At 39.2% G+C, this 15,333-nt stretch overlaps 1 protein-coding gene across 4 annotated transcripts in view; it reads right to left on the bottom strand.

Moving 5' to 3' along the window:
* PROM1 (prominin 1) overlaps positions 1–14,471 on the bottom strand; it is a 57,482-nt gene extending 43,011 nt beyond the window's left edge. For all 4 annotated transcript variants that reach the window (XM_010010255.1, XM_010010257.1, XM_010010256.1 and 1 more), the window contains exon 1: positions 14,060–14,471. In XM_010010255.1, the coding sequence (XP_010008557.1) occupies positions 14,060–14,279 (220 nt within the window). In that variant the 5' untranslated portion in view covers positions 14,280–14,471. The remainder of the gene's footprint in view (positions 1–14,059) is intronic.
* Between the last annotated feature and the right edge of the window lie 862 nt (positions 14,472–15,333).

The following is a 15,333-nucleotide window of genomic DNA, read 5'->3' as shown; positions in this document are numbered from 1 at the left end:
TTCATCAGAAGCTAGTAACTTTTAGGTTTATTATAAATAAAAAAGCCTGACAATAGGTACATAAAGTTCCCACAGGGACTGAGTAAGTCAAACAGTGAGAACAATACAGGTTTCATACATAGCAGAATGGCCACTATTACACAGCCCATTTTTTCCCTTAATTTCCCAGAATGTGAGATTTCCCTGCTGAATAAAGATTTACTACTTATATTACTCTGCAATGATTTTTCAGAAGTAATGTGATGCTTCAGGGTGTTTTTCTCGCCAGGCAGCACACAGTGATTGACCAGTCATTGCCGTAAATTTACTATTTCAATAGCCTTCAGTATCAACTGGATTAGACATATTCTCAATTAATTTCAAATGAAACACGGCAGTCACACATATTTCTCATAAAAAATTTGGGCTACAACTGAATCATAGAATGGTTTGGGTTGGAAAGGACCTTAAGATCATCTAGTTCCAACCCCCCCTGCCATGAGCAGGGACACCTCATGTTGCCCAAGGCTCTGTCCAACCTGGCCTTGAACATTGCCAGGGATGGAGCATTTACCACTTCTCTGGGCAACCCATTCCAGTGCCTCACCAGCCTCACAGTAAAGAACTTCTTCCTTATATCTAATCTAAACTTCTCCTGTTTAAGTTTGAACCCATTACTCCTTGTCCTACCACTACAGTCCCTAATGAATAATCCCTCCCCAACATCCTTATAAGCCCCCTTCAGATACTGGAAGGCTGCTCTGAGGTCTCCACACAGCTTCTCTTCTCCAGGCTTAACAAGCCCCAGCTTTCTCTGCCTAGAATGCGAGATCACCTGCAGTTACTCACCCACACATCTGTAAGCACAAACATGCCTTAGTGGTTTTGCAGCGTCAAGAATCTCCCTGCTCATTGCAGGGGGCACTGGACTAGATGATCTTTAAAGGTCCCTTCCAACCCAAACCATTCTATGATTCTACTGGGTTTTATGCACACTGGTAATAATCACAGTTACTATTGAGGCACCTAAGGATTAAGCTGGGAAATGTCCTGTGCCAGGTACTCCGTAAAAATAAGCACCATGTTTTCAGGTATGGCTACACTGCTCACTGTAGCATAGTGAAGAGGCAGCTCAGCTCACATTTAATTCAGCCTGTGATTTTGGTTTGTTTTTACAAAGCATCTTTCTTCCCTAGCTAGAACTCACCTCTAGTATTCAAATAAGTTTTTATTTAAAATCAGACTAAGGTGACTCCACACAACTCTTCTGCAATAGTGGTAGAGTACCAGCTTGAGGCTGATTTCTGTTTCAAATATAAAAGTGCTAGGAAGGTGTGACAAAAAAGTGTCCTCTATTTTCAAATTAACAGGATTACTTCTGAAATCTCAGCTTGACCAACTGCACACATTGTTTCACAGGACCAGTAATCCAAGGCTTTAGCACAGAACACATTTTATTACCGGGGTTAAAGAGATTTACTTTGTGAGGCTCATTTACACAGCTAATTATATTACTGTTTTCTCTGTCTCCTTCCTGCTCTCATCACACATGCAAAATGCCATCTGCCCTAGTAAATCTAACTAGCCAGATGAACTGTTAATTTACCAGTGTAATTTGTGATGAAATATTAAGCACCTCTGAGGAATCCCAGTTAAGAAAACATAATCACTAACTCCTCCATTGCATGAGTATTGTGTACATACACTCAATATCTCATTACCCAGGCGAGCAAATGAGGTTATGACTAGGCTTGCCTCTCAGAACTGCTCTACAGAAAGGGATAACAAAAATAATAAAAGATTTAAAAGTAAGCTGTCTGGCTATTAAGTACCAACATAAATTAGTTACAAATTCTTCTGCCAAGAAAGCTTTCCAAATCTAGGTGACAGGAAAACAGTTGGAGTAAAGCCTTCAGGAACATTATGCTTCCTCTTCACTAAAACAATTCCATTGAGCCGGTTCAGTTATACTGCAACTCCAGCATTAATCAAATTATACCAGAAATTAATTTATCTTTTTATGCATAATATAACATATTAAGCTTCTATTCTGACAAGGACTTCAAACAAACCAGCAAGAACCATGGCTGAAGCATTCCTGTCACACTGAATGGCGATTTCTCAGAGCAACAAGGGAGAATTACACAGATAATATACATGATAAATTAATAACTGCCTTAATGATATCTCATTCTAATGCATAAAACAGTATTTCATCCCGTTTCCCTTTCATCTATAATAAATAGACTCAATGGACTACACACACAGAGAAGAGTTCAGCATCTCTGAATGTGGGTCAGTTTGACCACATTTAGTGTCACAAATAAGTAGCGATAATAAGACTGAAATTTATGAATTAAAATTACTTCGGGCTTGTTTTTTTCCTCTCTAATTATGACTCAGAATAACAAATAACTCTCGCAAGTCCAAGAAAACCAGGAAATCTATATTAGCCTTTCAGACTCACCAGAGATAAAAACCTTTCAGGTAAGTTTTACTGCAAGTTCGGTTTATTGTCATTTCACAATATTTGCTTTGCCTTGAGTGGGGATTTGGTTACTTCCCCAAAGCTAGACAGCCACTAGCCATTAGCCTTTACTATGGCCAGATTTGGCTGCCACTGATGAGGTCTCCTTCAGCAGGTATCCCAAAGTTACCTTTGGTCCCCTTCACTGCCACCACCTACTTAATGGCTCTGCTCACTCTTAGTATCCCCCATCCCACAGAGATCGCTTGGCTCTGGGTCCACTGCAGAGCGAGTCAAGAATTCAGTGATGTTGATGGCCACAGCATCCACCATGCTCCTTGGTGCAGAGGGTCCTGCCACACTGCTCACCCTGCACAGCCTGCCCTCTTTATGCAGAGCAAGAAGAAAACCCACTCTGTAGGCCAGTGCAGTCTCACAGACAAGATCTTCCCACTGTCCATACAGGAAGTCCACAGATGGGGAGTCTAATCCATGTGTTCACTCAGGTAGTCTAGACTGTTCCTTTCCAACTTCAGAGTCAAAAGGTTAACTCTCCTCTTCATGCCTCTCTCAGACTTGGGCCATAAACTTTGTCCCCAAACTAAGAAAAAAGCCCAGCCTTCTCAGATAAATTCTCCCCACAAATTTTAGGCAAGCTATCTCTCTATACAATTGCCACCTTTTTTCCTGGGAACATCACACTGGCTCGGCTTCCACCCTCCTGTTCCTTGCAAAAGGCCATTCTGGCCCTCTTCCCTTTGAGCACAACTCCTGAGTGACCTACCTTCCCTCGCTTCTGAAGCCCACACACAAGAACACCTACTTACACAGCAGAGATGCTGAAAGGAAATTCTGTTTATTCACCTGCATGAAAGAAATAATGTGCAAAAACTAGACTCTTAAACCATCAGCCACGTCTTTGGACAAGAAAAAAAGGCAAGTAAAAATGAATCCCTTCTGCTTTCTCTCACCACTGACACACAAAATGAAGGCCTGGAACCTGTTATGCCATGATTGCTGGAAGAACTTGTTTGAATGGGGGCAAAAAAAATGTCAAATACATACTAAATTGCTTAAGTATTTTAACTCATCTCTATTGCAATCTGTCTTTTTTTTCACTCTCTTCTGCCTTGGGTATGCCGTTTCTTCTCACCAACACAATCATCATTCATTCCCATTCACTGACTCTGTGTTCTTTAATTACACCCCAATCAAAAGCACTTATCCTATAATACTCAGGCTCAGTCTCAAAGTCCAGCAACATACAATACAAGCAAAAACATAGTAAATGCAGTTTTAAGGTCTCAGCAGACTTGTAGAGCACATACTGCTTTATTTTTATTCATAGTTGAATGGACGAGCTACTAGAACACCCAGAAATAAATCTCAGCTTACAGTGGATGCAGTGAGGGACAACATCAGAGGGGGGAGTAGGTAATGAATTGATGAGCAGCTATGAGGAGGATTTAAACTGTAGGAATGGTCTAAACAGGGTGAGCTTTAACCATAGCACAGGTAGAACTAAGCATGTTGTAACTGCTGAGGACAAGGAACCACACGGCAGCAACAGCTGCTGAAGGAGTCAGGACAAGAAATTAAGGAGACCCCTTTGACGCTTCCTGACAGAAAATATTGATCCACTGAAGAAACTAAATAGCAGTGGATCAGATAATAGTAACAGTCCATGAACTTCATTCATGCATGCAAAAAGTTCCCCAATTTTAAAAAAATATGCATAAGAGAATGGAAGTTTCCCAAGTTTAGCTTTCCTAGGTTGCTATTAGTCAGAAAGATCAAACAGGTAATTTAAGTTTTCCACAGAAAATCCTCACACCTTACAGCTGTCCCAAATGTGAGGTTCTTCCTTTAGTGCAGTCGCATTTTCTGTTTAGGCACATTCTGCTTTCCATCAACATGCACAGCCAACATTAAAGAGCCTGGTCAGGAAAAGGTTTGGAGAAAAAAATAAAGAGCCACAATATTGATTGTTACAGGACACCTAGAATGAAAGATTTCTCCTTTGAAAATAACCTCTGCAGGGGCTTTCTAGCTGTTCTTTGCTACAAAGAAAGTTCTGTTCTTGCTGAAGTTTTGAGAAAAGAACAAAAAGAGAGAAGCCTTTAGAAAAATCTTTGCTTAGGAGGCTGTAATAAATTTGCATGTATCATGCAAACACAAAGACAAGTAGAAAGCTTTGAAGAAGCATTCCACACAGAAACTGCATTCTCTCATTTTGTGAAGGCAACAAAAATTCTGTAGCACATTGTGCCATGGCAGCTATTTTTTGCCACTTACCATGTCTGCAGTAGCTACCTGAAGTTCTCCCTAGGCCACCATCTGGTAAGGATTTACTACAGATTACAGGAAAAGATTTAACTTGGTGCACTGTCTATGTTTATCTGTTTTAGCACACTGCAGAGACTGAGCAACTTCTTGATAGCGTGGATTGTGCAGACATATCAGACTTGTAACTTTGTTCAAAGTAACAAGTATTTAGACTGTATGAATAATGTTTTTCCTACTCTCTCTCCTCAGAAGTTGCTGTAAACTGAGGAAAGCACAGAAAATCCTCTCTTGTATTGCCTAACTTGAGTTATTTGAAATACGAACAGAGATAATTGGGAATGACACGCTAGAGCCCTGCTGGTACCAGCTTTTAATTACCTCAGTGACTGGCATTCTGGCAGCTTCACTGAGATTCCTCAGAATTCCTTCTCCCCGTTTTCCCATTTCTGCAAGAGCCACAATTTTCCACATATGTTCAGTATCTGTGGCATACACACAGGTATTACAGTATTACACAGATAACCACTCAAAAATCAAAGCAGAAGCAAAGATCGCTACTCTGAAGGAAATTAATCAGGCTTCAAAAGTTTGTGTTTGTTCTCTATAGGTACACCCAGGCATCATTCAGCTGAGTTAAACAGTCAAACCAATACTTAGTAAGGTATCCACATTCACAACTGTGACCACTGTTAAAAGTTCATGAAAATAAACTAATCTGGTATATTGTTAGAGAAAAGATCCTGATTGTGTTATGACACAGGAGCATAGTTTAATCACAGAACTATTCTTAGATGAGAAGAAATATATCTTCATATTGCCAAAAAATGTGTCAAAGCTGGTATGGATTTTTTTGCAACTGGTAGGCTTACACTAAGATTATATTCTGATAGATTACTCATGTTAAACTGCAATAGCTGACACTTGTGGCAGCTGGTTTCCTTCTAATAAGATAACTTGCTTGTGGAAAAGGAAGTATACTCAAAAGCTTTAATACCAATACAGAAAGATTTAGTATGGTTAAAAGGATGACAAACCCCACTAAAATTAATAAATACTTCCACATTTATTTTTCTCCAGCAACTTTTGAAAAGTGCCTATTCACTATTCACTTAGCAAAGAAAAAAAAAGCACCACTTTTGTTAAGATCTAACAGTTATGCAAAGCATCTTGAGAAGCAAAATAAAACAGTGAGAAAAAGGGAGAGGAAAAATTCTAATTCCCAATCTTCACTGTAATTAAACAATGAATATGAGGACTGTGGAAAGAAGATTTGTTGTGAAGATCTATCAAATTGTTATTACTTCAGCTGATATCATTCAAGAAAAAGTCACCATTCTACAAAACACAGGAGTTTGTTGCTCTGTAAACGACAGCAAAGCAAACTGTCAGACAAAAAATGAGAAGGCAATGCTAACGTTGTATAATTATGGTAGTCTATAATAAAGAAAAGTCAAATTACTTCTTTTCCAATAACAGGCAGTATCTGTACAGTATCTCACAAAATATTCCAAATGCTTCATAAAAACCAAGACAATGAAGTAACTGAGAGGACCCTTGGAGGCCTGTGAAAACATTATTCCAGTAAGTTCAGAGACATCCCCATCAGTTCCATGAACTACAAGTTGAAAAAGAGAATAAGGTTCAACACCATGCAGATAGATAAGGTTGTAAAAATTAAATGGAGGCAGAGGGTGGATAGCAGAGCAGCTGCCATTGTTAAGCTAGGAAAATCATGGAGCCTCAGCAGAGTGGCCTGAAAACCCATTAGGATGTCTGTAGTCACAGATAATTTTCAAAGAGGTTCACACATAGTGCAAGTTACCAGAGAATGTGGCTGACCCAAAACCTATCTAAATCCCACTTCTCACCATGCAAGATGCTGTAGGTATGTTCTGAAGTCTCAAATAAGCTTTCATGCTTTCATCACTTTAGATTTCCTGCTAACAGAGGGAGGGACAAAAAGAACTGCCTTCTTCACATGGTTATAATCTGACTGACTGGCATCTGAAAGACAAAACTTAGGCTTTGACCAAGGGTTAATGCCCAAGGTGCTTTTCTCTTTGCTTTGAGATACTAAATGGGATGGTCAATCTTTTAGAAAAGAAAAATGAATGCACACAGATCTTACTCTAGTGTTCTGCTGAAACTGCTAGCACACAGACACCACGCTACGTTCAACATACCCAGCATTACCACTCCTACCCCAATACACACACCACACAGTAGTACCAATTATCTAGATACATGCATTTTTAGACATGGTGCCTTTGCTTTTTTTCTTTAAAAATATACAAACCCTAACGACAAAGCTTCTTTATCTAAAATGATAAACAAACAACAAGGCCACCTTCTGCCAGGATACCATCATGTACCTCCCTCCTTTCCCTTCATTGTAGCCAGCACCCCTGGATTTAGCTGTGCCCAGAACTCATTCCCTGCACACTGAGGCAGGGAATGCTGCTGATCAGCTCTTTAGTTATACCTTGTGTCTCCCAGTAATGTCCATACAGAAATAGAACAACAATGGGACAGTTTCAAGCACTGGCCTGGCACTGCCATGCTGTAACTATTAGCAGGTTTCCTGAGCCAGCTCAGTTCCTCACCCAGAAAATGCCCAACCTGCTTGCTAGGAAATGTTCCAAACAGACTGAAAAGACTGGAAGGGTAGGTTAGGTTTGAGAAATATGAGCTGAGTCTCAATACCACACAACTGTAGGCCCATTTTACTACTATAAGCTAGCCTCCAAAAGGCATTAGTGCTTGAGGTGCCCTCCAGCCTATTACCACAACCATCTGCGGTAATGCCACTTCTGAACACCCTCCCCACAGAAAGCAACCCAGCTCCCTCAAACTCTGCTTGAGGTTGATTTTCATTAGTTTCTCCCTTCTGAACTAAGAGTGTTGAAATTGTGAAGCTGGATTGTCATTTCCCAATTGCTGTCAAGGCATGATTTTTCTCATAGGCACAGCTGGCAGGCAGTATTAAACCAGATTAGAGCAAACACTGTGGATACTGTAGAGAAAGGATTCCAGATGTGTGTACAGCGCAGGACTTCCAAATGACCAGCTAGACTACACTGATTAAAAAATTACTTGCATATTTTCCACATCATACTTGTTTGCAAAAGAGATTCCTTGTTTACATAATCCAAAAGAGTGCACAGGAAGACATCAAGAAGTGTCAATGACTGCAACTGTAGTTTTCCAGCAGCCTCTAGTAGATAATCTGTATAAACCTCCCCTCCCTAAAACCTCTGTCTCCTCCCTGTCCACAAAAAAAATCCCTTTGACAAACAATCTGTTTCCACATCATACTTGTTTGCAAAAGAGATTCCTTGTTTACATAATCCAAAAGAGTGCACAGGAAGACATCAAGAAGTGTCAATGACTGCAACTGTAGTTTTCCAGCAGCCTCTAGTAGATAATCTGTATAAACCTCCCCTCCCTAAAACCTCTGTCTCCTCCCTGTCCACAAAAAAAATCCCTTTGACAAACAATCTGTTAGACAGTCTGCAGCATGGAGTAGCTAAGGAGGAATTACTCTTGTAACGCCTAAGAAAATAAAAAAAGCAGACCTTAAATCTGCTTCAGAAACATTCTCAGCATGTTCCTTGTTTACATGGGTATGCCATCAAGTAGAGCATCTCTTAACTTCCCAGCATGAAATGAGCCATGATTTCTTATAAACACTATTTCCTTAAATGTATGAGTGGGCAGAGAAAAGAGGCTAATTTATCTTGTCTCTTTCTGCTGCTCCATCTTCCCCAGTATTTCCAACTTTAGATACAAGAAATTTCCTTCAATGTGTACACCATATTACCAAATAAAGGAGCACTTTAAGTCCTCCTTCTTATCCCAGTTCTACCCAAATGACACCACCACTACTTGCTACATACAACTCTTGTCACCGAAACCTGTATTTTGCTATACACACTTCGGCTACTGCTGTAAATTCGCGTCAGAACTCTAGCCACAGCACTAGAAAAAAAGGGAAAAACAGTTACAGAAGGACTCTTCATCAGGGATTTTAGCAATAGGACAAGGGGTAACGGTTTTAAACTTAAGCAAGGGAAGTTTAGGTTAGATACAAGGAAGTTCTTTACTGTGAGGCTGGTGAGGCACTGGAACAGGTTGCCCAAAGAAGTGGTAATTGATCCATCCCTGGGCAGGGTACAAGACAGGTTGGACAGAGCCTTGGGCAACACGGTCTAGGGTGAGGCATCCTTGCCGATGGCAAGGGGGTTGGAACTAGATGATCTTAAGGTTCTTTCCAACCCAAACCATGCTATCATTTCTATGTGGTGAAGGCACTGACTCTGCAGCTCACCAAAATTGTGATTTCACAATACAGCTTAGCCAGTCTAACAGCTGACTTACTGAAGGGCAGGTCTTGCTCCTCTCCCCTTCTCAATTCCTGCACCAGCTACTGCATCGGTGCTCCCAACCCAGCTGCAGGATAGAAGCTTTAAGAAAACCAATGCATATGCAAAGGGGGTAGCTGTCAAACACAAGCAGTCTATCACATCAGTGCTGTTTCATGCCAAAACTGCACGTAACTGGAGAAAGGACATTGTAATTTATGTTTTTACAAAAGGTCATAATTGCTTTGAGGGGCTGGACTGCAGCATCTGCACAGAAGTCAGAGCTCAAGTCAGAGCCAGAGCAGTGTCCTTTCACCACATGCTGGTGTGGATATGCCCAAAGTTCTTGGGAAAGTCTCGCGTTTAAAAACAAAAGGGCATTACCAGCTGTACATGGCTGAGTTTAGCTTCAATGCTGCAACATCCAGACACATGCACTTCTTTTATGTAGGGGAGCTGTGTAAGATTTATTATTAACAGGATGCAAAACTAAAGTAGAAATCGGGCAGCCAAGAACTAAATACTTACAAAAGGCAAAGAAATCAATTTTACATTAAAAGAAAAAAAAATTTAAAAATCTGAGTTTTTAACTGAGGGGGTGATAAAGCATTTTGCTTATTTGCTTTAGAACGTTACAGCCAACACAGTTAATATATTAAAAATCAATATACTAGGAGCCCATCAAACCCACCTTCAATAGGGCTTTACATATGCATTTTCTATTACAGCTATGCCAGCTACAGATAGTTTATTCTCACATCAAGTGATTTATGTTTTTTTTTACTGTAAAAATGTTTTAATTGCTGAATACACTTATTTGAGCTATTAATTGCAGAAATAAGCGAACACAGGATTAACTTGCTGAACTCCACTATTAGCAGCTACTTTAAAGGCTGGCCAGGTGAGGAGAAAGGAAAACCAAAAGGGTCAGAGATAGGACTTTGCATGAAACTAGTCAAGTTCTGATCCTCAGTCTTATGCTCAAACTCTTCAACAAGTGAGGCTCCACAAACAGGAAGAATTGAGGAGTGTAGTCCAGGTCTAAACAGCCTGTTCTTGTTCCCCACAGGCCATTTAACTCTTCATATTGTATTTTGCCCAGGAAGTACCTGTATTCAACTGTTGATTTTTATGTTAAAATTTTATTGCCACTACAGAGGAAACAGGTTTTTCCAGAATAAAAAGCAGAAGCTGGAACAAAGCAGTTATAACTCAACGTAAGTGGCACAGTTGTCCTGCAGCATGTTGAGGTAAACAGGCCTGTAGTCTTCATCTTACTTCGCCTAAAAGCAGAAGCAGGAGCTTTAACCCCAGCTTGTTTGCTTTGTGAACTCTTCACATTCTCGTTACAAGATACAATCTGTGAAGCTGAAGATCTGTTGTGCACATCCTGCTGGCAAGTGGAATCTCAGATTAACATTGTCTTACTGCAACTAACAACTGGTTTCCACAGGAACAAAGACACAACCATGATAAGATATTCATAGCAGGCAGGGGATCATACTGACCATGCCCTGACTACACCAAGTTCACATCTGAAGGTCTCCAACGCAAGAGGTGACATGCACCATGTCACAGCCATGCACTGACTTCACTTTATTAATAAATGAATGCTTCAGTTTATGACACATTCTAAGTAAGAGAAAAATTGACAATTTGCTTTGCTAGATGTCCTCTTAGCTGACAGATGGAAGCAACTGTTAATTTTCTTATTGCTGTCTATTTATTTTAAGTGGTGCTATTAACAATAAAGAATAACGATGCTCTATACTACACAGTCCTCAACAAAAGGAGTAGTAACACCATCATTTCCATTTTATAGAAGCAGAAACCAAGGCACAGTAAGATTAAAGTGACCTACTGAGCCTCAGGTAGCAAACCAGTGACCAAACACAGTCTTTTCCACTCCAGCGTATCATTAACTCAAAGTGGAGGCTGCTTCCCTGCCTAACAGTTCATACTTGGGAGTAAATTCATTCCCATTTACATAATCTAGTGAGGTCAAAAATATTTGACTGGTGGAGTTGAAACCAGAATCTGTTTACGCTCACTGAAGCATTGTAATCAGATATCCTAGCTCATTTTTTAAACTAGCTTCTTGCTATATCCAAAGTGCACAGTGTTGGTCTTAAAAGATTCAGCAATGTAAAAAAACTTCCCTGCCCTGGTTCTGTTACAGTGCTTTACATGAGCACTATATTTAATGTCATTAATATCTTACCTAATATATCTTAACGCAGATTAAGTTGTACATCCACAAACTGGATGGCATGGAAAATTTTTACTCACTTATATTTAACTCAAAACAAGCCTTGAAAAATATTTGATTTTTTTTTTCTTTAAATGAAATGTTCTCTTTCAACTTTTAAGTAGCATATGAGAACTTTTCAATAAACATTAAGGCTTAGCAGCATGCAATACTTTAAGAACAATGTTTCCCAAGGACTCTGATGTACTCTAATTCTGATTTATCATAACAGTATATAGTTTATACTAGCTTTCTTCCTAAAAGGCATACTTCTGAAGGGGTATGAATGTTATACTGTACATATTCCGCTCCATTACAGTGCTACTGTAAACATAAGGATGACTTGCAAAGGCAGGAATATCTACATGCAGTTAGACAACACTGACACGTTTTTCCTCCCAGCTAAGAATACTAGCAGTAGATTGGAAAACCAAATATCCAGTACTTCCAAATATTATCAAAGAAAATATAAGACTACTAAGATTAGAGGTCTAAGTGACTGATGCCAATTACTGCACACAAATCACACTTCTCTGTTATGGTTATATGCAGTACACTGGGGCATCAACCTGGAGCTCACTCTTCTGAAGCACCAGCTCAATCATAACGACAAAGTTTTGAGCTAGAAATACCAAAAGGTTTGCTTTTGGTGTGCATTTGTGATTATGTTTTTCTTCACCCCTGAAGCAGAATTAACTCTATGTCAAGTTGGCAGTATTAAAAAAAAAAAAAATAAAAAAAAAAAATAAAGCATTCTCAATATGTAACTACACCATTAATACACTTAATGTGAAAATAGAACAGCATATGGCAAAAGAGATTATGGGGATTAGCCAATTAAATGGTATGACTCAAACCAACACGATCCGTCAGATCTGTATTTTGCAGTGAGGAAAGCAGGGGCATGGGAAAAGGACTTCACCCAGTGCAAATAATGAAAGCCAAACTTCTAAAAAGACTGATTTGGCAAAAAGTATCTGTGAGGAAGGAAGGAGAGATAAGAAATTCTAACAAGCAAAGAACAAACTGTGAACACTTCTGGATGTGTCCTTTTCTCTTGAAGGCTGGATTTCATAGCACCTACTCAATGCAGAACTTACTACAGGATGTCCCACAGTACTATAATCGTGATGATAAAATCGATACTCAGTAATTATTTATATGCTTAGGACACATAATATTAAATTCGACATACAAGGTTACAGAGCAAATTCCTGTTAGTATAAAGTCACAGCAAACATCTCATTGAAGTCAAGTTTCCACAATCCTAGAAGAACAAAATATTCCAGCAGGGCTTCAGGCAGAATGAAGGCCTGTTCCTAAGAGCTAAATGCAGATGACAATCCTAACATATCAGGTCTCACAGAGAAGCAAATCATCTACATCTACATATTTATGTAGTATGTTCATCTAGATGTATGTATGTTTATCTGTATATTCAATGGAGGTACAAAAGCAGAGGTATCTGGAAATAATTCCTCCAAAAGCTGACATTACTGTCAGCTTCATGCAATTGCCCTCATTACACCTTGTGTAATCCTGCAGGGAACAGGCCAGGATTTTGCTCTCCTCATTAAAACCTGGAACACTGGGCACTTGTCTGAATAGAATTCATTCATTCAAGTTCATTTGAGCTCCTCCTTCTACAGCTATTGAAGAAATGTCAAAAATACAAGCAAATAACAATTCACAGGTTATCATACAGGTACATGACCAAAGGATTTATTTAAGACTTTAAATTACTCAAGGGTTTAATATACAAATTGAAAGACACACTAAAAAATAATATAAAAACACCCATTATATACAATTATGGCTAAACCACCAAAAGGAACCAGTAACAAACCAAAGCCATTCTTAGATTTTATCAAAGTTTCACCTCAATATAATTTTAAATGGCAGTATCACACAAACACATTAACATTTTCTTTTAAGAGCTAAATGAAAGAAAAAGCACGTTGGAAAGTTAAGTTCATACAACTACCACATCCACAGAGTTCCCAAAAGCACTTTTTAACCAGTGCAACCTCAGTAAGCACACACTTCTATATCTTAACTTTTCCTTCAGAAGAAGGGACGACTTAGTAGGAAAGGAGTGGAAAAAAGAAAGTCTCAGTGGAACAAACAAAGTTTCAAGTCTTGACCACTTACAAAGGAACAAGAAGTTACGCCCAGCTGTGTAAAGGAACTGCCCTTATATAAAACCTGACTGTGGATGCGCAGATACGGAGACAAATGAAATTTATTTCAAGTTGCTAAATTTCCCTTTCCTAACCTAAATTGCACAGTATTATAACTACCTGACTGTTTATCATAATATGCAAACCTGAGAGTTGTCTCTTATGGATTTAATATTAAACACAAAGCAGTTTATGCTTTACTCCTATCTCATGCTTCTGAGCATACATAAGAAAAAATGTCAGTTAAAGGAAAAAAGAAAGCCTCAAATGCATCAGCGACAGCTTTGAGATACATAAGCAAAGGTCTATGAAAATCAAATGTTGATGAAATTTCATTAACAACTTCCCCTGCTGTATGCTTAGCAGAAAAATGTTCTTTTATATGGAACTGTACACATTTCCAGGCCATAACATGTGCTACTAAGAAAGCACTTCATATAACTGACTTCCAGATTATGGTCTTGGTATCTACAACACGATGAACACAGCAATTTAAAAAAAAAATAAATAAAAAAAAAATAGTAGTTTATCTGCTTACCTTGAGGAAAAGAATTTGGTTGCACTAAGTACAGATATGCATGTACTATTTTAAACAAAATTCCTATTGGCCCAGGTTCATGGTATGCACCTGTATCATATGTCTTGGCTGGTACAAATCCAAAATCCAAAGTCCCAGGAGGCGGTTTGTATATAGGCTGTACCTCTGAAATAGTACTTCCACAAAACAGTAGCAGCAGCAAACAGAGTTCCACAGCCATAGCTAGCAGTATTCATAAATTGGAGGTAGAGATATTTGTCCCACCAAGTCTAGAAATCTTCAATACAATTCACTTGGGTGTTAGCCTTCCAGCCAAGAGTATACTGCTGTGCCCTCACACAAGGTTCTTTAATGTATTCTTGCTTCGGAGGGGTACAGAAGCCTCTTGTGGAAGCCACTCAGCGCACCATCTCTGGCAAAAACAAGAAAGAGCTCATTAACATGTGTGCAAGCAAATAGGAAAGAACAAGATAACCTGCAATCTTCTGTGGAAACCGAACACACCGATAGTTGTAAAAGCATGCCAGATAGGATAGAAAAGGAAAAAAATAAAATTAAGGTTTGGTAATAATATGGTCTACTACATACACTGTACTTGAAGAGAGGGGGGAAAAAAACAATTATGCATAGTTCCAGGTCAGTGAGTTTTCAAATACAAACAAAGCAGAGCTTTGGGACAGCTCCAAGGGAAACAAAACTAAAGGAACCATGGCTGAATTGCACTTCCAACTAAGTACAGTATGTCATATCACAACAGTTACACAACACATTTAATCAGCCACCTGATGTTACCGTAGTTTATGGCAATTATTACAAGTCATATTCTGTCGCTTCTTTAATCTCAACCTTTCAGTAAAGCCTTCCAGATGCCAGCTACTCCTAAACATCCTCCAAGACTGAGGAAAGAAATTATCACTGAAAAGTTAATACCACAACAACAAAACTTCACCTTCCTGACAGGTGACAATAATTACTTTCTATTAACTCAAGCTATTTCAATTCTCCCCTCAGGAACTGAAGAAGTCAACAATTTTTATTCATAGCTTGCTAAAGATGAGTGTCATTAAGGCGAGTTTGGATGCTTACACGTTTAAGAACATTCTGAACCTACGAAATCGCAGCAGTCTAATCAACCACCACCTAAGAAATGTAAACAGAACATACAAACACACCCCCTCAGGTTCCAATAAAGCAACTGACCACATCTCCACATCTTACCTGAGAGAAGATTTCTTCACCTCAGTGTGGGCCATGGTGGCCCCCAAGGAAACAGG

The sequence above is a fragment of the Nestor notabilis genome, unplaced genomic scaffold (assembly GCF_000696875.1).
Source record: "Nestor notabilis isolate BGI_N333 unplaced genomic scaffold, ASM69687v1 scaffold2102, whole genome shotgun sequence".
Lineage (NCBI taxonomy): Eukaryota > Metazoa > Chordata > Aves > Psittaciformes > Psittacidae > Nestor > Nestor notabilis.
The sequence above is the reverse complement of the archived record's forward strand: the minus strand, read 5'-3'. Positions and strand labels throughout refer to the sequence as shown.